At 35.8% G+C, this 27,002-nt stretch overlaps 1 protein-coding gene across 5 annotated transcripts in view; it reads right to left on the bottom strand.

Annotated features, from left to right (window-relative positions):
• The window catches only part of LOC118262676 (titin homolog), a 185,241-nt gene that overhangs the window by 148,004 nt on the left and 10,235 nt on the right, over window positions 1-27,002 (bottom strand). The window contains exon 1 of one of the 5 annotated variants that reach the window (XM_050703909.1): window positions 3,948-4,130. The exons of the other annotated variants lie outside the window; for them this stretch is intronic. Within the exon in view, the coding sequence (XP_050559866.1) occupies window positions 3,948-4,018 (71 nt within the window). The 5' untranslated portion in view covers window positions 4,019-4,130. Of the gene's footprint in view, window positions 1-3,947; window positions 4,131-27,002 lie in introns of those variants that run through there. 5 annotated transcript variants of the gene reach the window in all.

The raw sequence follows: 27,002 nt of genomic DNA, 5'->3' as shown, positions 1-27,002 counted from the left end.
CTATTATGCTGAGAAATTTAGGTATTCGAAAATGGTTACATACACACAAACAAGAAAAAACATTTATTGCCAACCCTAACTGTAGGTAAAGTTGCCACAAAGCAGGCCGTGGCAACTTTACCTAACCTGTGTCAACATTACCGAAGCGATTATTTATCAATAAATTAAAGAAAAAGCAATTGCTGACATTACAACAGTAATCCCAACTATATTATACATTCAAGATCAAAATTTCACTCACCTGTGACATATAATTAAGGCTCTGTGAGCACAATTTAGGAACTACTAACTTTTAGCACATTTTCACGCATACATTGTGACGGCCATTACTGGCATAATAGCAGTCTTGCGTCTACGCAAAATATAGTAAATATTTCCTTTTAATGTCTAAAAAATACTACTATTACAAAACAGAATTCTAGTGGGTAGATTTTTAGATAAATGAGTTTATACAGAATACCTATAGTATGGTAAAGTTGCCAAGGGTCCGGTAAAGTTGCCATAGTTTACCGGTATATTTCTGCATTTTGTGTTTCTTAATTAATTGACTAAATTTTTTAAACCGAGGCTTAGAAAAAATATTCACAATGATGCACCTATTCCAATTTCAAGAACCATTTTTGTGCATTTTCGTATGAACTAATTGAAAGTTCATTTTTTTTAGAGCTTTCTTGTATTTGTGAAATTGTCGTTATTAAAAACAATTACCTACACATAATATTATCTTTGTTATTTTTCCCGGTGCTAAAACTAGAGAGAGACTAACATACCGGAATTAGAACAAAAAGAAAATAGCGATCACATTTCCCATTAAATACTGAGAATTTTGCTGAAGAAACTGGATTTCGATTTCCGGGTCGGTAATTATACCTACTGAATCAACAGATTAAAATGTTTCTCGGTAAAAGAACTGAATGTAAAAACTGAAGGTACATGCCGTTGGTAGGTTTCGATCCCGTACCTGGCCTACGGGCCACAACATTGCCATGCACCGACCAAACATCCCAATAATATTTTGCCTGACAGACGTGGAGATTTTGGCAAAGCATTCTTTTGTAATGAGGCCTGTAGTCCAACAGCTGACTGTGACGGGCTTCTGGTAAATATTCTTTTAACACATTGAACGCCGTAGTGGTCACCGGTGACCGACGATAGCGGAGGATTTGCCTTCAACACTTTTCAATTGGCAGTCAAAGAAATAAAGAGAGTAGAATTTAGAAGACACGTCATTCAGACCTTGTATTAAGATATAGAGTGGCATCCGACACGGTGACCTGAATAGTATGTATTCCCAAGGTCGACACCAAGATATAAAAAAACCATGATGACATATGTGTTTGTGTGTTACTTCTCATTTATATTGTGCCCTGATAGCATTGCTAATTATAGTTCTTAAGTAATATTGGCAAGTGTTACAATGTAGCGATTCAAAGGGACGGGTGTTTGGGTACTTGTGTAATAGGTGAGTGTGTTTAAAAAAAATAAGACTACATCAGCTGTCGACTAAGGGTTCTCTGTAAAGGATCTTAGACAAAATGAGAATATATTATTGTAAAACGAATATGATTTTTAAAGTTATAGAGGGTTCTTTGAAAAGTGGCTCTATTTCTTTGCTCCTAAGTGTATTTTAGAAAAGTTTATGGTACCGTATTCATTGACCACCCACTTTTCATAATTTATTTTATAAGTCCCATGGAATAGTGGGTGAGCCTACTTTGCATGATAAAATTTCCAAAACCTGTAATTATCCCAGGATTGCTTTGACGGATGCGAGAATTGAACGGACCGATACCCCATGCACTTTAGTCGCACTTGCCGCTTGATTAATTAAGAAATGTAATGTGAAAACCTGTGAGTAATTTGAAAATATTACTTTATTACTTTGCAATAAAGTTTTAATTCGACAAATATACTTCACAATTTGGTGTAGCTGTCCATCTGCCCCTACAGGTTTGACAATATACTTTGTACCTCGAATCGAACTTTATATTTAAAATTCGTCCTAAAATCAATAAAACTGGTTTCTATTTTTCAAATATTTGTAATTGATAATCGGTTAGTTCAATATGATAGCCGTTACTGGGAAAAAAACATCAAAACTATTAGCAAATCAAACTGATGGAAACAAATAAATTGTTCTTTTCAATTTGTTTTTAAAAGCATTTTTAATCCCTTGTGGGGAACAAAGGTATCAAATATTTGTAATAGTGATTTATCTATTTTTTATGAATATTTGTATAGAATTGATGGGATGACTGAACAAAGGAATAAATTGACGGCTTAGGGAACAGTGAGAGAAATTCCCTAAGATAAGGAGGATCCTCAAATCAAGGAAGGTGATCAGGCCTAGCGAGCTTTCTGCCCAACAGTTGTTTGTCGGGATTTTCTATCCATGTCTATTTACATGAAAACTTCATAGGTGGCATGTATTATTTATAACGTCATCTATTAATTGGTTCGTCGATCGTCTATGTGCGACATCTGTCATTTGTGTGTCGCCACAGCGGTAAGAGTTTAGTGCCACCCATGGAACCTCGCATTATCAGAGGAGTTACAAGTGCGTTGCCAGCCTTTATATGACCTCTGGTATCCTCACTCATATGGCAAAACACAATGCAGTCAAAGTATTATAAAGAAATATAAGTTTAATGAACAATTATACACTCGCGATTTGATGATCGATACAAAAATCGGAGCTTAACTAAGCGCCCCTATAACAAACACGCATATCAGGGAGACTACTAGTACCAGAAGCACTCAATTTAACAATATAACCGGTGCTATATAACACTTGATTAAGTGATCATTTCCATGAATACCTATTGTATCTTACATAAGAATCCCGTCGTTAATTGTCACCCCATTCAATATTCAATCAAATTAATAATCAATTAATTAAATATGCACCCTTAATTAAGCACGTATTACAACGAATACACACAATGATATGAATCCCGCCCTTATCTGAAATCAATCGCGGTAATGTAATATTCTTGTAATTATTATACCATTCATCATGGCACTGCAAACGATGACGTATTATATCAATATTCAACCATAATTACATTTAATTACAATTTAAATTCCCATGACACCACGGTGTCATAAGAATTTCTTGTTTAAAAAATATTTATTAAGTACATTTTTGTGTAGTTCCACTGAACTAACATATTCTTAATTGTTTAAAATAAAGGATGGTTTGTTTGATAAAACATTTGTAAAGGTAACCCAACGATAATAAATCGTTAATTAAAATAGTATCAATTATATTGTGATCTATGTATACACAAATGCACCCAACATCAAATAAATATGAAAGTAATAATAAACAAACTATTTCATTAAACATACAACTAGATCAATAAACTCATCTTTAAACGTACTGCTTACATTTAGTTTGGTACCTAAATAAATTATGTAATTTATGAAATATGTCGCAATGCAATACTCGAACGGCGGACAAATACGCTCGCCGTCATCTTTACGCAAACTAAAACATATCGACCACATAAATAAACGACGTCAAATATCTATAAAAATAACGCGACACTCAAAAATAAGAGATGAACTCATAAATTTATGACACAAATAATCCACGGGCAAGCTGCTGAGCCAATAGACACCTGTAGCGACCGAAGGGTTATCGACAAATTTTATGACACAAAATAAATCAATAATGACCAATAAAATTCGCTGAGGAAAAATTGAAAAGCCAATCAAACCCACACGAAATCCGGACTGAGCTTTATTTTACCGTTGGATTCAGCGAGACATGCTTTAAGATCACTTGTAACTGGTACCCGACCTTAATTACATAACTATATACTACCTCAAAGCACAACACTACACTGGTGCACTATCACTACACTACGTACGGGCGTAAAGGTCTGAGGACCCAAGGTACGCCGAAGAACTCCTGTAGAATGGTTATAGCCAGCAAGAAATACCTGCTGTATATAGAGGAGTTAGACCTGATAGGTCTACCGCCGGCATCGCCTTTGCAACAGTTGCTGCCCATATTGAGGGCGCATTTCGTTCGAATACCCGCGGAGCCGGGCGATAACTGCGCGCGCGGCGACTTATTTTCGTTGAAGCGACGGCAGCGCCGCGCGGCCTACAACACGCTCGTGCGCCGAGCAACTCGCGCCGTCTGACGCGACGCCAATGTTACGAGACACAAGATCCCGGGGTTACGGATTCCTGGTTTTATTATCTTTGCGAGTACTTCTCTTTGAAGAATCGCCTATGATCAATGACTGGCTCTTATAAATATCGCGTCCGAAATTAAATAGGACATTGTTTCTATCTACAGCTAAGTATGTTAATCGGATACAGTGTTAAAATATGTTTTCAGCAAAATAATAATGTAGGAGCATTCGGCCTCTATCACACCATAGGGTAACATTTTTCTAAAATACCAAAGAATTTAACTTAAATACCTTATTAGAATTTTTCAGATTCTTAGAAAATCACTTCACTAATACTCGTCGTGTCAATAGTCGTGAAAATGATTCGAACCTTTTAATAAAATATCGATTGCGTCTCAACAACATTCTGCGAAAGGCCTTGAAGACAAATATAGGTAAAAGCAATTAGAAAAAGTTACAAAAAAAATCTTATTACAAAAAGGTTAATAAGTACATGTAGACTCATTACGCACGTATTTTTGTAACTTTCCTAGAAATTACTGCGTGGTACGTAAGCTTATTATTATTTCTTTATCGAATAAGATTTTTCCGCTCGAAAAGTAACGTGTGTCCAAAATAAATCGATTTAATACGGTTTGAGTGGATACTAGCGAGATATTTTCATTGTCTTTAAAAATATTTTATGGAAAAAGGAGAGATAAATTTTAATCGTGTTGAGTATTCACTTAATTCTTTTCGTACATTACGATCGAAGCTGATTATAATATTTATAGCCTTAAAAACATGTAATCGATATCATTCGCAACCAAAGAAGAAGCCAACCAAATAAACTAGGGTCATATCAGAGAGTCAAGTCAGTCATATAGTTGAGGTTTAAAATATTGTTAATAAATCTAAATGAGTCCTACAAACTATGTCCTACTCCAAGAAAACACCAAAGGTTTTCAGCAACAACCAGGTAAATCAAGTTATTGTTTCGCAAAAACATACAATTTACAAAAACCATTTTTTGAAAGGATCTCTCGATTTTGACTGGTTTTATTTTCGAGCGTTTCTTTAATCCATTTTCGGGGCTACGGCGTGCAGCCATGTTTGTAACTTGACGCTCCCACGCATCGATTCCTTGAATCCAACCATGGTTGGACATGTACCTGATTGAATTTCGCTATTCCTCCATGCCATACGAAAGAGAGTTCACCATAAGTCCTGAACCCCGGTTTCCGAGTTACGTTTTCGTTTTGTTATCGAACTAGAATATAGGGAGTTAACATGCGAAACTGGAAACCTGGTAGTTTTTTCCTTGATTTTGATATGAGGTTCGGTTGATTCTTCGGAATTATTGAAAAGGAAAAATACGTAAAATTTGATTTTTTTTTTCTTAAATGTAGATTTGTGTAGTTGTATTCAGGCTGCTCTACGATCAAAAAATTAACTAAATTTGGAAATTTATAGAATTTAGATCTCGGAAAACTTAAGTAACAAAACATTAGCTTAACGAAGAACGGAACCTAATACTTGTAAGTAAATTCGATTTCGTAACTAATAATCATTAGATTTATTATTTTACGTAAAAGGAAAAACAAACCGTGGTCTTATCACCCCGTGACAGAACAAATACAAAACAAAACCTCTCTGAGAATTACCTCACACCGGTCCAATTAATATTTAGACCGGTAAAACGACAAATAATAATTTCGCGACGTATCTTAACAAATATAGGGCAGAACGTTTATTTATAGAATTGTTTTAAGTTATGTGGGCCAAGGATTTTACGAGTAACTAGATAAATTATATTGATTTAAATCAAAATGGAGACCTCGTCATCAGTTGAACTGCAGAATAGAAAAAGTAAAGTATTATTGAGGTTTAAGAATTATCCTGTACATGGTGTTTTGAAATAAGCTTCCAATACATCCTCATTATAATTGACGTGACAGTCAATAGAACAGACAAACAGCCCGTGACGGTCAACTGCTGGAGTATGTTACGTCTATATTAGAGTGTTTTGTGTGAGGGTTGAGGGTCTCAATATTAGAGTGGGTTGGAAAAAGGCAGACTAGGCCTTGTGTACGGCGCGTGACGTTCCCCGCGCACCTCAAAGAGCCATCAGACCACCACAGATGGGGGCCCAGTAGTGCAGATGTCTGATCCGGACCTGCGGACTACCTAGCGGGTTTACCGGAGCTCCGGCTCAAAAAGCAAGAGTAGGAACGGGGTGGTGTATAGTCAGTAACAGTCTGACACTCTTTCTCGCTTCGCCCAAGAGAGGAGAGAAGTCATTGGATGATTTTCCCCAACTATGCAAAATTTTTGAGGATTTCAATTTTCACGTTTTTTTTTTTTATTAAACATCATGGTATGAACAAACTATGTGAAATGAATAGAAACATTGATGGTATTTTTTTTTGCAATAAATTTCGTCGGCTAGAATTTTTCCATTTATAAATCTCTGCTTTCATCACTTCCGAATAAATTTCCAACAAGACGAATACTTAAACGCCTATTTTCGTTCCAGGAAAAGTTTTAGGTGGGATCTCTACTTAGAAACAAACATTGTACTGTATTTCAGAGTATTTCAAATACGTGTATTACTTAGATCTATTTAATGTTTGGGTTCAGTGCCCAAGTCGGGTAAATTGTGATACTTTTCAATTTCGTTCTACTGCTGTAATTATGAAATCATTATTTATGTGTGTACTTATCAATTAGTTTATATTGACAACTTTTTAAAGAGATTTTTGTTTAATTTATAACATAATATGTAGATAATATGAACAATTACATATTACTTCTAATACTAACAAAATAAAATATAACAAAACAAATATTCACATTATATTTACGAAATAATTAATAAATACAGAACAATGATTATTATATGTTATTATACATAGAACATTTATTATTATATGTAACGACTTACTCATGTAACAATTTGACGAGAAACTCGAATGCATTCGTTCAATTACCTAATAATAAATTTAAACATAAATAAACAATTAATTTAAGTACATCTCACGAGGTATAATAATAATTGGCTGGAAAATAACAATTTGCAAAAAAAACGATAGTTTCAAGTTTCCTAAGAAATATTGGAGATTGTTGATGAAATACTTCAGTACGCTGAAGAAAAGTTCAAGAGGAATACAACAGAAGACTTGGAAAGTTCGCGACCCGAGTGCGTTGACCTCCGTCTGAGAGTTGCTTCCTATAACCTATAGACTGCGAAAATTTTGAGATTATTGTCTATTATTAATTAGTTATTGTTGTTTAATATTATTTATAATTGATAATTGTAATTAAATAAATAATTTTGATTTTTTTTCATGACTTTCGTATAACTTTGTCTACAAATATCTATTTTTATTTTCTAAAATGCCGAATTATAACCGTTTTAAATTTTGCACTTAACAAGATCATCAACTGCAGTTTCAGTTTTTTTTTATGAAATATGCCGGTAATCGAGCAGACGTATTACCAGATGGTAAGCAATCGCCGCCGCTCATGGACACTTGAAACACCAGAGGCTTTACAAGTGCGTTACCAGCTTTTTGGGAGTTAGGAATTTAAGGGTTGTTGTTCGGGAAAGGGGATGGGGAAGATTGGGAAGGGGGGAATTGGGCCTCCGGTAACCTCACTTACACAACGAAACACAACGCAAGCGTTGTTTCACGTCGGTTTTCTGTGAGGCCGTGGTATCACTCCGGTCGAGCCGGCCCATTCGTGCCGAAGCATGGCTCTCCCACACTTAAAGTTAATTTTCTTCAGGCTTTATTAGACTTCGAACACGCACTTTAGAAGTAGACTTGGCCCTTTTTACATAGAACGTATCAACAAACCCTCCTAAAGTTGAACACTACAATTAAAACTAATTAGGCCGATATTACAAAATAGGGTTGGCAACAAAATTTTTTGAAGTTTGATAACAAAAATTAAAAATTTAAAAAACCCCCGACATAAAAATTAATTTCCCTTTAAAAAGTAAAAAATAATAAAAGAAACTTAATCTTAAAGTACCTAAGAATGTACTAATAATTCTAAAAAAAAATACGTCGCATTGGGGGACCGCTCCTAATCATTTCTTACTTATCTACGATTTGTTCATAAGTATCACATGCTTGGTGTTAACATTGAAGTAAATTGATGTTTAAGTACTTAACTATAACACAGAAAATAGAAATAAAGCGGCGCGGGCGGCGGTGTACAGTCCGTATGAATGCGGTTTAATTTAATTGACCCCATCCCAGTATATTTGCAGTCCTTCGGCTAATCTACCCACTTTCACCGCCCATAACTATAAAACGGCTCAACCGATTTTCATCAAACATGTCTAAGAACACTCGCACATAAGTCCCCTTTCATACGAAAAAACTAAATTGAAATCACTGCATCCGTTCGGGAGTTACGATGCCACAGACAGACAGACAGACAGACAGACAGACACGTCAAACTTATAACACCCCTCTTTTTGCGTCGGGGGTTAAAAATGAGGCACATTGTAGACTTCTTTTTTTAAGGGGGCAAAATCATCCAATACCTCCCTCCTTGGGCGAGGCGAGATAGACTGTCAGACTCTTACTGACTAAAAACCACCCTGTTCCTACTCCTGCTTTTTGAGCTGGAGCCCCAGTAAACCCGCCAGGTAGTCCGCAGCTCCGAGATATTTTTTAACATTTTTACGGAATTTAAATCGTTTGACGAAAAATTTATATTTTTATTTATCTTTCATTACACATTGACTCGTACATTCAAAGCTGAGTTCGCTGTAACTTTTTATTTATTCGACAACACAAATCATACAGGTGTAGATTTTTTTATTATCTAACTGAGAGCTATAAACTTTTTTAATTTCACATAGAGCCATCATCCCTGTTATAGTTTTATTGACACTGAAATATTTGTGTGCAAAAATGTCATCGTTCGCCGTTGAGCGTCGAAAGGGCACTCAAAGTTTTAATTGACTAGTCAGGCTGTGGTATCCGCAGAGTACGAGCCCTCCCAACAATCCATTGTTTCTGCTTTAATTAATATGAACGGCTAATTAATAATATACTCACATTCGTGGTTATTTGGGTGTTACTGTTTTCGATAGTAAATTGACTTACGCATTATCACTACAAACTTAGAACAAAATAAAGTTGCTTTCTCTGCCCTTGTTCAAATCTTTAAAACTACGCAACGGATTTTGATGCGGTTTTTTCAATAGATAGACTGATTCAAAAGGAAGGTTTATATGATATAATAGATGAACCCGAATTGCCTTAATTTTTTTTTTGTTGGATTTGTTATGAGATTTTCTTACGAAAAATCGTTCTCCTTAAAGAAGTATGGTGGGCGAGGCGAGAGGGAGTGTCAGACTCTAACTTGTCACGTTTTTACGATGGAACTGGCGTAACTTTTTGTTTTGAAACAAATAAAGAATAATTTAGAACGAATATTGTTATTATTATATAAATGTAACAATATTTAGAACGAATATTGTTAACCTAATGTGTGAGTTTTATTTGCAAAGACTTAGAGCTTATAATTACACAACTAATTTCGATAAAATTTTAATCTAGGTATCTACTAGTTGTTGTGAAATATTCAGAAACCTTTGAAGATTTTCTTCTAACCTAATATTTCACAAATCTTTTACTCGAAGAAAATGTTCTCGTAATTTTGCTTTCAGTGAAAATAAAATGTCTCTCCGCTTAGTTGGTAAGTAAAAATAAATATTTTGGCTCTTGGTAAAAATACATTTTATATCAGATGGTTTTGGCGTGATTTCTGCATTCATTTTGTGACCACAGGTTCGGAATGCAAGCGACTAACGGAGTCTTATGAAGTAAATCCGAGTTTGTTCATCGCACCTCGCGCCTCACAGAGTCATCAGATCAGTAGGGATAAAGCTGCCGACTCGGACCTGCGGACTACCTAGTGTGTTACCGAGGCACCGGTTCGAAAAGAAAGAGTAAGAACGCGGTGGTTTTTAGTCAGTAAGAGTCTGACACTCCCTTTCGCCACCCAAGGTCAATGGATTGGATAATTCTCCCCATTTTTTCTCCATTCTTTTTTTCCTCATTTGTTCCTTATTAGTTCATAGAAAGAGGTTTATTTTTAACAATTGATTTTTTACATACATACATACATATCGTCACGCCTTTAATCCCCGAAGGGGTAGGCAGAGGTGCACATCATGGCACGTAATGCCACTGTACAATATACACCCACTTTTCACAATTTATGTTGTAAGTCCCATGTAATAGGTGGTGAGCCTATTGCCAAGGATTTTCTCCTGTGTCGTGGGTTCGTTTACAAACTTACAAGATCACATGTACATGACACCCAGACCCGAAACAACAATTTGTGGATCACACAAAGAATTGCTCCGTGCAGGAATCGAACCCGCTACCCGTTGCGCGGCAGCTAGTTGCCCAGCCACCGCACCAACCGTGCAGTCAAAATGTATCTTTAAACTTATCCATTTTAATTATAGTAAAGACAACTGTTATTATAACTCTATTGCTATTGTTAACTGCTATCAATACATACATATATTCATTGCTTCATTATTGTTATATCGGCTATCAAATTCAGTACTCAGTCATTTCTGTATCAAATAAATGCTCACTGTAGTCTAGGTCGGCCGTTCAGGGTACCTAATGGGAATTAACCTAGATATCTCCGATATAACAATGTATAGGCTAGCTAGCTATTACAATGCCACTTCGGAGACTAAGAGGCTTATTACCACCGAGGTGTACCTACACATAATAACAAGCCATACACATTTTGAACAACGGACTTTATGCCTCTCAATGTGATATCAAACTAATCGAACTTTGGGTAAGCCGTGTACTAATAAGTATTTGTACTTTTACTACTACGATTTCCGAGTCGTGAAACTGACAGTTATAGTAAGGAGCCTGGACTCATGCCTAGCTGCGTGTGCACATGTGTGCGCGCGCGCGTGAATGCGTGTGTGTGTGTGTGTGTGTGAGAGAGAGAGAGAGAGAGAGAGAGAGAGAGATAAAGTATGTGTGTGTGTGAACTAGGGAAATTAGCACGGAATTTATATTCTAAATAATTGTAATCGCAAACAAAATAGAATCGTCCATTGCGAAACAAATTCATTTAATTAATTGTAAAACGCTTCCTTTACTTTCCGCCTTCATCTCCACGCTTGCTAGGTGATCTGGAGATTATATTATATCGCCAAAACTTAAGAGGAAGTTACCGCCCGATTCTCGGTTGCTTTTAGTTTAAGTACTTTGGACCAGACCACAATATTCTAGAATAACCAGAATATCGATATAGACTCGAATAGTCGAGAATAATACTCTAAACTATTACACTTCGGTTGACATAGCGGCTGAGTAACTGGCTGCAACGCATCGGGATGCGATCTCGATTTCTACACGAAACATCTTCGAAAATATATAACTAGAGACCCGCGAACTTTGTTTCGATTTGGATTACTTTTTTTTTTGCACATCATTGTTAATTTTTTTACCCCTTTTTTACCCTGTCATAACAATAACAAACTCAACAAATGCATCTTTCATCTACAACGAAGCGCTTTACGTTTTTGACGAATGTATGTGTTACAGCCAAAGTAATAAATCTTGATATTATATATACTGTCTAGCAATTGTATATACTACTGTACTGTATATAACGACTACTCAATTTAGATAAAGTGATAAATGACACAAAATTAATCACATTAACTAGCAATTTTATATACTATCTTCGAAGACTTGGATAATGTAATAAAACGAGCAGCATGCAAGCAAACATGCAGCATGTAGCAGGCAGGGTTTCTGTCATAGCTCCGGCGCTGCGGGCCCCTGGCGGCCCCACGCGTGCTAATCGTCGCAGACGGCTTTCGCTCACCACCGCAGCTTCGGCTTGTTGGCCGGCTTGGCCGGCCAGCCTCAGCCACGATGGCTCGCTAACAGCCTCCTACTCCTCAGCCCGCAGGCCGCCTCGGTCCTACGCGCCTACGCGATTTTAAATTACACTCTAGGGGTAGGACAAACAAGACTACGTGGAGTCGGTTTAGTAGCAATTCGGTTCTGTCACTAACTTTTGTTGCACAGCATATAAAATTTTTAACCGATATTATCATTTAATTGTTACAGGAAGTTATAGCAAATTAGATTGATCGAAATTATGTATAGAGCACTACAAGTTCACTACTACCATTTCCTACATAAGTCATTAGGCCTACATGCGACTCAAATTTATGCCAAAACAAATTAGTCTTTGATCTTAAAGACTAATTTTTATTCTTACAAGTTATTCTCACAAGGAAGAGTCTTGTGACATTTTGAGTTACACATGTATTATTACTGTTATAAATATCAAAATATAGAACTACTAGCGCCATCTAGTGGCAAACATGTCAACTACACTTTACATTGTCTTTTGTTTTCTTATTTTAAATAAATATATTCATTCGTTCGTCGTTAGCCATTTTTGAAACATGTTGTTTGTTTTATTATAGGTTATGGGCCTTCAATACGCTCATAAATCGCTGTTTTTAGTAGTTTTTAACAAGAATTTTGGACATTCCAAGTGTTAAAGACAGTTACTAAGTGCGATTAGTTAATAACAAGACGGATTGTATAAACAAAAAGTTTTTTTTTGAAAGTCAAACCGTCGCGTCGTGTGGTGTGAACAATGGCGTCTAATTACATCGTTAACGTGCCGAAATTGAGAGGACGAGAAAATTACAGTGAATGGTGCTTCGCTGCAGAAAACTTCCTAATATTAGAAGGCATGAAGCACTGTATCGTTCCTGTGTCGGATAAAATAGTGGATGCCGCAGATGATGAAAAAGCCAAAGCTAAGTTAATAATGACTATTGACCCGTCTTTATACGTTCATATAAAGACAGTGCAATCATCGAAAGAATTATGGAATAAACTAAAACAATTATTCGATGATAGTGGTTTTTCGCGGCGAATAAGTCTACTACGGAACTTAATATCAATTCGGCTGGAAAACTGCAGTTCGATGACATCTTATGTTACTCAAATCATAGATACATCGCAGAAACTAAGTGGGACTGGATTTGAGATTAATGATCAATGGACAGGATCATTGCTGTTGGCGGGTTTGCCAGAACGTTTTGCGCCAATGATAATGGCCATCGAACACTCAGGAATGTCGATAACGGCGGATGCCATCAAAACCAAATTACTGGATATGGCGTCACCGGAACATGAAGAGAGTGAAGTCAATGGTGCATTCGTAACTCGTTCCAAAGTGAATGGAAAGAAAAACACGAGTTTGTCTATGGCAAAAAATGTTGGCGCCACTGAATCTAAAGCAAACGTCAAGATGGCGGTTACATGTTATAAATGTAAACAAACCGGCCACTACCGAAATCAATGCCCATTATTAAATGCTAATAATCCAAAGAAAAACAATAAAACACAATCGAATGCGTTCAGTGCAGTGTTTTTGAGCGGTAATTTTAATAAATACGAGTGGTATATCGATTCAGGCGCAAGTGTTCATTTGACACCGAATGAAAGTTATATTGTGAATCCTAAATACGATCAACGAAAAGAAATTATTGTTGCAAACAATGAAAAAGTACCAGTATTGTGTACGGGAAACGCCAGAATTACGACAAAAACCGAGGATTGCGAATATGATATCGTAGTAGAAGACATTCTTTGTGTACCAAGTTTGACAACGAATTTGTTATCCGTCAGCCAATTACTAAACAAGGGTAACAAAGTTGAGTTCTCCACAACCGGTTGCGTGGTTTATAATCGAGACAACGTGCTTGTGGCTACAGCGTCGTTAGTCAATGGTGTCTACAAAGTGAACTTGTCAAACGAAGTAAATCTAGTCGCAACAGCAGTGTCGGCAGCTACATGGCACCGCAGATTGGGTCATGTCAACAACGTCTACTTAAAACAGATGAACAGTGCAGTACTTGGCATGTCCATCACCAACAAAATTGAAAACATCAGCAAGTGTGTCACATGCTGCGAAGGTAAACAAAGCCGGTTACCATTTCCTAGTACTGGCCGAAGAAGCAGTGACATATTGGAGATAGTACACACAGACATTTGTGGACCCATGGAAAACAAGTCGATTGGCGGCTCCAGATATTTCTTATTATTCATTGATGACCACAGTCGCATGACTTTTGTTTATTTTTTGAAAAACAAAAATGAAGCTTTAAAGTTTTTTAAACAGTTTAAAGCAGAAGTAGAAAATCAAACACAGAAAAAAGTCAAGATATTGCGAAGTGACAATGGGTTAGAATATTGCAACAAAGAATTTGATATTTACCTCAGTAAATATGGTATATTACATCAGAAAACCAACCCCTATACGCCAGAACAGAATGGTTTGTGCGAAAGATTCAATCGCACAATTGTAGAGAAAGCAAGATGTATGCTTTTTGATGCCAGTTTGGGCAAAGAGTTCTGGGCAGAAGCTACAAGTACAGCAGTATACTTGCAGAATCGTACGGTGGCAGCATCATTGGATTACAAAACACCATATGAAGTATGGCACGGCACTAAACCAGATATTAGTCACATAAGAATCTTTGGTAGTTTAGTGATGGCTCACATAGCCAAAGAAAAGAGAAGGAAATGGGATAAAAAGTCAGAAAAGTGCATATTAATTGGATATCCAGAAAATGTAAAAGGATATAGACTTTACAATCCAGAAACAAGGAAAGTGTTGACCAGCAGAGACGTTAAAGTAGTTGAGCCGGAATCAAAATCAGAATGTGAAATTGAAGTACAAATTCAGAGTTTTGATTCAGTGGGGGATAGCTCACAGATTTCAGATCCAGTTAAGTTGGAGGAATCTGAGCAGAATATCAGCAAGGTGACGTCTGATCAAGATAACACAGAATTCCTAGATCTCACACATGAAGGAATTCATGATGAAACATATGTTCCCAGTGATGACACAAATGCTGACAGTACACTAGAGGATGCAGATACATATCACACTTTTAGACCACAGCGAGTAAGGAAGAAGCCAGAACGGTATGGGTTTTCTAATCTCTGTATGAACGAGCAAACCTATGATGATGCCGCTGGATTATCTTTGTGTGAAGCATTGAAAGGTCCTGAAAAGGAACAGTGGAGGTTAGCAATGCGGGAAGAACTACAGTGTTTCAAAGAAAATGATGCGTGGGAGTTGTGCGATGCTCCAAAAGACAGTAGAGTTGTGCAGTGCAAGTGGGTGTTGCGTAAAAAGTATGATAGTGAGAATAAAGTTCGTTATCGTGCACGTTTAGTGGCAAAAGGTTTTTCACAGATTGAAGGTGTAGACTATACAGATACTTTTTCTCCTGTAGTAAGGCATACCACATTGAGGTTATTATTTGCTCTCTCTGTTCAGCTAAGTCTAGATATTGTGCATCTTGATGTAACAACTGCTTTTTTGAATGGTACTCTTGAAGAAACAATTTTTATGCAGATACCAGTAGGGTTTTCTGATTCGACCCACAGTGGTCAAGTTCTTAAATTAAAAAAGGCAATTTATGGTCTAAAACAATCTTCAAGAGCATGGTACAAAAAAGTTGATGAATGTTTGTTAAACATAGGTTATGTTAAATCTAAAATTGAACCATGTTTGTATATTAAGTCAGTTGGTAGTAGTAAAACCATTGTGACATTGTATGTTGATGATTTTTTTGTTTTTTCGAATAATAAAACTGAAACTAATCATCTTAAGAGCATGTTAGGTAAGAATTTTGTGTTGAAAGACTTAGGGATTGTAAAGGAATGTCTTGGAATGTCAGTTAATTTTGATAAAGAAAATTGTTCTGTTACTTTAAGTCAAGAGAAATATATTGATAAATTGTTATCCAAATTTAACATGACTGATTGTAAAACAGTGAATACTCCAATGGAGGTAAATTTAAAATGTAAAAAGGAGAATATTAATTGTAATAGTCAGAATCCTTATCAGCAGCTTATCGGTAGTTTGATGTATTTAGTTGTGATGACACGTCCTGATATAGCTTATGCAGTGTCATATCTAAGCCAATTCAATAATTGTAATACTGAAGAGCATTGGGTTTATGCTAAAAGAATTCTCAGATATTTAAAGAAAACAAAAAATTTAGGTTTGAAATACAGTAATATTAAAAATAATAATATTGAAGGATATGTTGATGCAGATTGGAGCAATGATGTTAATGACAGGAAATCATATTCAGGGTTTTGTTTTATGTTGTCAGGATCAGTTATATCTTGGAATTGTAGTAAACAAAAATGTATTTCACTTTCTAGTACTGAAGCCGAATATGTGTCATTATCAGAAGCCTGCAAAGAGGCAGTATATCTCAGAAACTTACAACATGAAGTGACTGATAGAATGTATACTATTACTTTATATAATGATAGTATGAGTGCTCAGAAATTGTTACTAAATCCTGTATTCCATAATAAAACTAAGCATATAGATGTCAGGTATCACTATTGCAGAGAAATTGTAAATGATAATATTGTTAGTGTTAATTATTTATGTACATCTGATATGCCTGCGGATTTATTTACCAAAAGCCTAAATACTGTAAAACATTATAAACATGTAAATGCTTTAGGAATTGTTAGAGTGTAAGTTTAAGTATTAAGTATTTGCATAGTTTCAAATATTCTATATTTTGAGGGGGAGTGTTATAAATATCAAAATATAGAACTACTAGCGCCATCTAGTGGCAAACATGTCAACTACATTTTACATTGTCTTTTGTTTTCTTATTTTAAATAAATATATTCATTCATTCGTCGTTAGCCATTTTTGAAACATGTTGTTTGTTTTATTATAATTACTTTGACTAACTTGGACTTCCTATTATGAATAATGTCCAGATAAAGTGATTAATTGATTACATTGTCTAGTGAATTTAGTATTTATATACAATTATTCATAATGACCAGTCATTATGAATAATTGCTATTTAATCACTCTGACTGTAACATATGCATTCATGGACCCGGGCACGTCCTAAATCTGCGACCAGCCACAGAGGAATGGGTAGCAGCATTCTTAAAATTTATCGATGACCTAACTGCGATCCCCACGCCGCCTGCCAAGCGTGGGGATTGTGGCACCCCCACCCCCGCTTTCACTATTTCTACGTGGAGGACTAAAGGGGAGGTCTTTGTTCAGCAGTAGATATCTCTCGGCTGATGATGATGATGCATTTATCAAATGACGCAACCTGGAGCATTTTTGCTAGCTTTAATTGTCTCTCTAACTCAACAAAAATAGAATTAGCGAAATCGGTTCAGCTGTAAATATATAGGTATACATAGACAGATCTACTTTTACAAAAAATATATGTTTATATAACTGCAACTTGAAACTTTTAACTGATTAATTAACAAGTAAAATAACCGTTGGAAAGGTAACTAATTATGACCGGTGCAGTTACAATGAACGAGATAATCCTACAGACCAGGCAGGTACTTTGCTAATTAAAATAATTGCTTGTCTCTAGTCTAAGCTGCATTTCATTTTAAATAAGGAAATAATATATAGAAGTAGCGTTGTCTCTTTTGTTTTCGTTTAGAAAACATTAATATACGTAATTTGTCTTAATGAATTACGGAGCCGGGGAATACCTGATAGGTTACCGGGGCTCCGGTCCAAAGAGCAGATGTAGGAACGGGGTGGTTTTTAGTTAGTAAGATTCTATAACTTCCTCTCAACTTCTACTAGCTTCATAATGCATGGATAAGAACGACCAAGAATGTTCATGGTTACTCTTTACAAGAGGCGGTTCGAGGTTCTGTTTAAGTATAATTGAGAAGGTGCTCTTTACAGTCCGAAACTCTCTCCAGCGTTTGCATCAAACTAAATTCCCTTAAATAACCCAGAATACCAAAATAGAATAATCCACTGCTGGACTTTAGGATTGAAGTTAAGTGGAAATACGAGAAGCAGTCTAATTAAAGGTAAAAAAAAACTTCTACAAAAAACTGACACTATCAAAGCTTAAGGAAATATCATATCTCCAACTTTAATCTCAAAATGATCTAGACTTCAGACCTCACTTTATATTTGTAATTAAACTTCCGCGCTGCATTTTTCCAAAACTTTTTATGACCGCATTGAGGACAAACTGTCGGAAACTTCGAGTAAATTATGAAAATAGAAAAAGAAAAAAAACATCGTGTTAGGGGTAACTATCTGCCACCGTAAGTGCAGGTCTGCGGACGGCGAGTAGGGGTAGCTCGCCGCCCGACCAGATCCAGACCCTTGCGTGCGGCGCGTCGCGTTCTGCGCGCGCCTCAAAGAGCCATCAGACCACCACAGACGAGGTGATTAATACTCAAACCTTATCTGTGTGAGAAGAGGCCTTTGGTCAACAGTGGCCACCTATAGGATTTTGATGTGTGATGTGTGTGTGTGATTGTGCTCGGCATATGACAATACCCTTAACCCCTAATATAATGGACTACATTCTATTAATGTTTTTTTTTAAATTAAGTATCTGCTTACCTCATTGGGAAATAAAAGACGTTATGTTATGTTCTCATTGTATTTGTGGATTAACGGCACTAGTACTTTATCCTGAAGGATACAAGGTTTACCACGTGACGCTATTCTTAGCTCTTCTGAGAATTGTCAATAATGTCTATCTACTAGCAATATTCATAAACAACCGCACCTTAATCAGTTTTGTGCAAACAATTTGTTGACATTCTATAAACAACGTGATTTTTCTGTCAAAACCTGACTTCAATATAGTTGCCTCAATTAGCATTAATACTCAATATACAATATTTTTTTGTGGAATCGTGAGCAAATGTGCTGATGCATCATCTGATGTTGAGCAATCAACGCCACTCAATAACACCCTACACCTGATATGTTGTGCAAGTCTGCGGATGGCGAGTAGGGGTAGCTCGCCGCCCGACCAGAACCAGACCTGTGCGTGCGGCGCGTGGCGTTCCGCGCACGCCTCAAAGAGTCATCAGATCACCACAACTGGGCCCAGTACGATTGATGTCGACCCGGAGCTGCGGACTGCTAAGCGGGTTATCGGGGCTCCGGCTCGAAAGGCAGGAGTAGAAACGGGGTGGTTTTTACTCAGTAAGAGTCTGACCCACCTTCCTGCCTCGCTCAAGACGAGAGAAGTCGATGATTGATCCCCAAAAAAAAGCACCTGATATGTTACAAGTCAAGTTACCAGTCTTATAAGCAGGATTAACTAGTAGCTCTTTCCTCAAAGGTTTGAAAGTCACATCTTGTATACACTTGTGTCTTTTCACTACTATTCTAATCGTATGTCCTTATATAAAAAGATTCTCAGTTAAATACTCTCCATGTTCTTTTTACAATACTAAAGTCAACTACGAAGTCTCATCGATTAATCAGTTTAAAATTAACCACTAACCACTTTAAGTTTCCAACGACACAGTAACCATCTATCTAAGCTATATCCCCGTCCTTGTCTCGCCTTTTGACAATCCTGTTTACAAGACAGAGATAGTATATGAGACGTCTATTTTGGGCTGAAAGCTATTTATAGAAAGTATGAATCGCGGTTTTTCGGTCGCGTAATTTTGTTTATGTAACTCATTTTATTATAGATGGTTCAATACAGATAAGGGAAATTTTATTTATGGTTACATTTTGCCGGTGGTTTCGTCCACGTGGTTAAACGTAGAAAGGACCTATCACGGTTTAATTTGAGAAAACTATGTGTCAATAGGCCGGCTCGACCGGAGTGATACCACGGTCTCACGGTACACCGGCGTCAAAAAATGCTTGCGTTATATTTCGTCGTGTGATAGAGGTTCTCGCGCTCTAGTAACTCTTTTGGTGTTACGTAGGTTCATGAACGGGACGGTTGCTTACCATCAGATGACTCGTCTGCTCATTTGTTGACTTATCCCATAGTAAATATTAATTTTTCAGTGATCGTCCCACTGCACGGCAAAGGCCGCCCTACCCTCCTCCTACACTTCTCTGTTTAAAGCTTTTTGCAGTCAATCCTTGTCATGGATGCCGAGTTCCACATAAAATATCCTTTAGTAAAGAATGCATCAATTTTACTCATAAACGATATGTTACGAAGTAAATGAACGACCAACTACTTACTGTGCATCAACCCTTGCTTTATGGAAAGGGCTTATAGCTCCAATTAAGGGAATATAATGATTCCAAATAAAATATAATAGTAAAAACCTACTCAACGACGAATAATCATCCAATTCATTGACTTTTTTGAATTTTATGTACCGACGCGAACTTTTTAATGTGAATATTGTAAAACATTATCCTGTGCATATTTTGATGATTTTAAAGTAGGTAGGTTCTGTTCTGAGTATCCTGTGTAGAGTAAGTTCTTTGAAAGATCTGTAAATAATATAAAATAGTATTAGGTACACACTTGCAACACTTGGGGCATTACATACACCGTCCCAAACCTTAAAAAACCTATTTGCTTTTGCTTTGCATCTTGAAGAATCCCATAGCATAGCCTTCCGGAAAAACCTCCAGAGAGAGTTAATTTCACAAACGGAAGGTCCGTGGGAGGAAATTCCTCTGAAACCGAACCTACTACTATATTATTTTATTTTAAGGCACAAATCGACTTGTTATAAATAGCGAGTGAAAGTAATCGATCCACCATTCATTAGTATTACGACCTTGTTATGATAAAACATAAATAGTTACATCATAAACGACAGCGTCAAAGGAAAAATGCTGCCATTGACACTGACCGCTGCGCCAGAGACACAAATAACAAGAAAACTACTCGAAAACACCAAACAACGACATCATGCGCATACGCATGTTCACAAAATTCACTCCCTTTTACAAAAGTAAGCCAAGGAGATAGCTTTAAAGCGAAAATAACCAGCATTTCAAAGAAATAAAACTCCTAAAATTATATTGCCTAACAATGATCTGACTATAAAAATAAACTGCCAAGAAACTAGTTCATGTACGCTTCAACAGATGGCGTTAAACAAACAAACATTTACTAGGTCACAGTAATAACCCGGTTCCGAGCTGACGAACTAGATGGCGTTGGTATCGGTAATGGTCGATAGTGTTGCTTTTATTTTTGGTTGTAAAAGGTAAACAGGTTGGGAATCATTCTAAATTAAAAGTTTTATATTGGTCAGATAGTTCGGGGGATTGGAAAAAGTTCAGTTACCTACGTTTAAATTAGATAAGTTAATGTAATGGCCCGGGAGTGACGGAAAGCAGCTGACTAATTTACACCAGGCGGCGCACGAGTTTCGTTAGTTAAGTATTAACGATCGACGCGACGCACGTACACAATACAGAAAATAGGCACGAAAATAGATAGTTAACGTGTAATTGATCTATTAGCATTCTGTACATTAATATAATTAGAAGACACATGTTACGATTACATTTTTATATTAACTTACGAATAAAATCTGTATCGATGTTGGAACACGTGAAGACGATGACTTATTTAGTTTTTCAGTAAGTATCCAAATTATCTAGCTATCATAAGAACTTGAGAAAGGATATTTACCGTGTCTATTTATGTTTATGAGTTTGAGTAAAAAAAGTATACGAAGCATTTACAATGGTTGACATAAAGTTGACAAATATTTTTTTTTAAATAAAATATTGTTGATCTTCAAGGTAGAATTTTATTGCCATTGTTAGTAAAAATGAATGTATTTATCTAAAAATGTTGCAATGTCTGTCCGCTAAGTTTTAACCACTATAATAATTCTGTGACCATCATTAGCACACTAAGTTGTAATATACGTTTTGACTTTGACTTCGTAAATATTAATAGTACTTTTTCTAACAAATAATATTATAGAAAAACTTTTATTAATGCAAAGTTTTATAATTTCTCTTCAGAGTAAATAATATTTGAGTGAATCAGTTCCCGGCTGTGCAGATGCACTTGCAGCGGCAGATATATCACAGATAGTCGATATCTAGTCTATTTAGGCCGACTGCTGCTAGATGGGGTGCGCCGGAGTTTATTTTCATTGAAGCAATAAATATCGGTTGCATACGACTGAGATATTTTATACTGAACTATCGGTAACGTATTTATTATTATCAGGAACACTTTTTGAAGGACAATTTTGTATGACACATTTTTTATGTTATTAAGTAAGTCAAGAGGTAAGCAGAAGTATCCAAATTACTTTCACTCACTGTTTATTAAACATAAGTGTATTGTTACGATGTTTTGAGTGGTGGTTTCACAAGACGAGACTGAGTGTTGCTTTGATTGGTAATCGCTCGGAAACGTTTTCTATTATTTTTTATGTGAACATACATTTTTTTTCCCGACTGCGCCTGAAGGAGGGTTATGTTTTTTTTAATAAAAGTGTTGCCCCATAACTAGCATTTTCTCCTGTGTCGTGGGTACACATACAGGCACACATGACACCTAAACCTGTAACAACACTTCACAAAGAGTTGCTCTGTGCGGGAATCGAACCGGCTACACGGCAGCCAGTTGCCGAGCCACCGCACCAACCGTGCAGTAATAATAACCTTCTATAAAGACACGTGGATGTCTACTGTCTACAGGACAATATTTTAATGTCTATATTTTTACATAAAAAAAAAGTTATCAGCCGGACATTTTAATAGTCTAATAACCTATCATTGAATAACACATAACCCCGACCTAAAAACCCTAAAAGACACTTGCAGCTACGCAACCGTTCCACAAACAATGCAACTCTGCAATTAAAACAGTAAATATTTAAACAACACTACAACAATACCTTACGTATGACAATAATATCGAATCGGCGTCATTTTTATCGATCAATCGATTACTTCATTATCTATCGACCAGTGAAGTGACCTTCTTCATTAAGAATATTTTAACAACACTACAACAATAATAGCTTTACGTATGACAATAATAATCGAACCGGCGTCATTCTGATCGATCGATCAATCGATTCCTTCATTATCTATTGACCAATGAAGTGACCTTCTTCATTATGTTGTTTACAAGAAAACTTTTAATGTTAATGAAACTCCATTATGTTTGACAAGATGTTTGCAATTTCTTTCTGTTTGTTCTTAGGTTTTGAATGGCATGTCTTTGATGTTAAGTTTTTCTTTTATTTTTTAATTCATAAGTTGTTTTTACAAAGAGTATTATGACATGACTTAGTAATACACGGTAAAATCAATTTGAATATTTTCTTTTCTTATGCCATAAGCCAGGAAATGAGCGGACGGATCCGCTGATGGTAAGCAATCGCCGCCACTCATGGACATCCGAAACATCAGAGGCGTTACAAGTTTGTTGCCGGCCGTTATTCACACAACGAAACACAACGCAAGCGTTGTTTCACGTCGGTATTCTGTGAGGCCGTGGTGTTACTCCAGTTGAACCATCCACACATAAAATGATAAATATAGGTCCTAATTATAAACGATAAATAAAGAATTATAATGATGTTACGAGTAAAATTATTATTGTCCTAGAACTGACGTAACTATTCCTACAAACATGGTTTATTTAGTCTCTACGATATTATCACAAATTGTAAAAACACAAAACCTAACATTACTTCATCCGAACCGTAATTAGATATCTCCGAATTTACCAAACAGAGATCTAATTAAAATCTGAATACACGGAGACAGAAAATCAATTAACATGGAAAATGTACATTGAAGAACTCAGTATGGTATGTGATTGAACAACACACTTTTCTATTTACCACGTTTCAAATCCGGTATAATGACGACAAAACTAAACAAAACTCGTTGTTTTACAGCTCAAATGGTAGTACGGAAAGTTGTTCTAATCTATTTGGAATTAATACGAGATCCGCGATGCGATGCGCCATCAGCTTAAAAAATAGGAGACCACGATACCCCCGCTTCATGACTAATTAATGTCCATAGTCAAACAGGCAGTACTTACATGCAACATCGAAATGACTAGCTGTTCTTTGAGTCTGCCTCGTGCCCAAGTTTATTTAGATTTTTTATCGAGTTCATGTTTTCTTTTAATAAGGGTGTACTTTGTTAATGACATGTGGGTTGTTTACTGCCTTCCTCAATTTCCGCCGTATTGAGTGGTCTCGTGGTAGTTAAATAAGATCTACTCTAACTTCCCAATTATCAATAAACCCGTAGATTTTTAACTATCCTTTTCAAAGCTAGTAGCTTTAGTTTTGTTTTCATAAGTTAAAAATGATTTTAACGGGACAGGGCGATGTTGTCTCTGTGAGACGATACCTATAATAAATAAAAAAGAAACTATAATTTTATATAGTATATATGAAACCCTATCTCGTAATTATCAGTATCTACACAATAAGTGATCAATAGTTTCGTTTGGTATTTGTTACTGAAACTTAAAATAAAACCAAGTGAGAATTTTAATATAAAGCCTGAGATGTCAAAGTTATTATCATATATATTAATATAAAATAAATACAAAATATAATTATTGCACATTTAATTTATAAAACACCCGAGCCGAATCTCCACTCATGCTACTGACGTACTTATGTAGGGTGCAGAATTTTCTGTATTGTAATACTTTAAGCCGACCAAAATATGGCGTTCTGTCTGCGCTGAGTATTAATAAATGAATGGGAAATGTGACGGGGCTCCCATACCTACTGATGTCTGAACTGTTAACGCGTTTTCTGAAATTATACAGATACACCGGTCATTAACCCTGCAATGACAGAAAAATTAAATTAAACCTTTATGCGTTTACTAAGATATATATCATCATTATAAGTCATATACTAGATATATGTAGGATTGTTGTTCTCACCCACACAACGACCTAAAAATCTGCCAATTAGAAGCGATCTGCAACCACTAGTCTATCAGTTAATAGTCTATCTTTACTTAACTAGAAAACATTTTCAAACACACGGTAGACATTAAATAAATATTGAATACAGTTTGTAAACAGACAGTATGGGGCCCTGTACAGGCCAGACAAAGCCGATTAAACTTACAGAGTATTAGACCAGCAGACATTAAATCGCACATTGCACAAATAATATCTGTCTATTTATTGATTGAACTTTCAACTTTATATCAGAGTAATAAAGTAGGAAATGTAATAAAGGAGTAAGATACTAAGTACAGGGAACCTTCGACAATACAAGTCTCACAAACCACAGCATATGTTATTATGAAGAACTTTTTACAAAGTCTCTTAAAGCCCTACATATAGATATTTGTCTATTCGATTCGTCGACAACCCTAATGCATCGTTCCACCTCACAAAGAACTACCACCTCTATTTAACCTTCATTAAAGTTTATTTTAGATATTACATGCGGTAGAGTTCATCATTATCCGATCCACAATTAAAATTAAACTTTGTGTGCCTGTAATTAAGTAGGTTTTGCGAGGTATTCGCTGGGCTCATTTAATCTGAAAGCATTGATAGACGGCGTATAAGTTAGTCCGTGGGGAGAGGACTAAGATTTTACTCAGACTTTGAGTAATAATATACAATGCGTATTAAGAAAAAATATTTTTTTAAGGCCATTAAAAATAAAATATTTTGTGGAGAAGTACAGCTTTAATCTTTGGTTAAATATACCGTATTATGTACATAGCATAGTAAAGAAAATAAATTATATCAGTAACTAAATTGCAGGCTTCATTAAATATTACATTAAACATCACAGTTCGTAGAGGGTCTGCTACGCGCTAAGGTGCTACGGCGTAGCAAAAAGCTACGAACTACGACGTAATATTTGAATCGAACTATTGAACGTAACCATTAAGATTTTAAAGTAGAGAAGACTAAATTAAAACTAAGTACAAGTTTAACCAGCTTAAATAAGAAAGTTTTCTTAGAAGAATAACTTATAAATACGATAAGATGATGATAATTGTGATGTCCAAAAACATTCATTTAATGATAGAAAAACATCAATAAGAGTCAAGCTACTATCAATCAAGGAACCAAAGAGAAAAATTTACGCCAATACGCGAAGTATATTCTAACTTCTAAGAGTATCGCTGTCTCGATCAAGGACTTGACCTTGACATCTAACACTACCCTTCATAGATACTCTCGGAGGCTGATATTGATACAATTACAATTACTGAGAATTTTTCTTTAAGATAAAAGTGCAAGGAATATCTAGAGAGAATTTTATTTAATGATATTATGTATGCAAAGTGAGGGAAATTTTTTTTATGAGGTGTTTTATTTTTGTCCTAATTTAACTTAAACTGATATTATTAAAGGTTACATTTATTATTTGTTCAAACTTGAGGTTTATCAACATTATAGGGCTTCATTCTGTGTCAAGGGTACATTTACACTACGCATATAAATTCTTAATCAACCAAAAAAAAACAACAATTAATGGATCACATAACAACACAATGTGAATCAATCGGTTACCCAACCTTTGCGCCAGTTGAATAATTAAACATAATCACTTCATAATATAAAACAAACTCGCTCTCCACTGTCTATCCCTGTCTGTCTGTCGACACTCGATAAATCAAACCTTCCATAATTGGAACCTCTCGGTTATCACGAGGTCCCTAGGAAATCTCTTTATATTACGAACTAAATCAGTACATTTTTATGCACTTAGTAAATAAAAAAACATTACTACCGTACGTAATTAAATGACTCGTTAATTCGAAATTACCGGCATCAAACTCTTTGACAACTTGAAGTTAAAGAAAGAAAGAGACAAAAATATTGCACTTGAATTTTCTCTTTTACATCTATATTTTGAGGCTACTTTCAATTCGGACAATTAGATATTTCAAACATTCGGTAAATTCGAAATACATATTTTAAAAGTGTATGAGTATGTGTCGATCTTGAAAACTACACACTGGATTTTAATGCCGTCTTTTTAAACAGAGTGATACAGA

The sequence above is a fragment of the Spodoptera frugiperda genome, chromosome 25, assembly GCF_023101765.2.
Source record: "Spodoptera frugiperda isolate SF20-4 chromosome 25, AGI-APGP_CSIRO_Sfru_2.0, whole genome shotgun sequence".
NCBI classification, from domain to species: Eukaryota; Metazoa; Arthropoda; class Insecta; order Lepidoptera; family Noctuidae; genus Spodoptera; species Spodoptera frugiperda.
The sequence above is the reverse complement of the archived record's forward strand: the minus strand, read 5'-3'. Positions and strand labels throughout refer to the sequence as shown.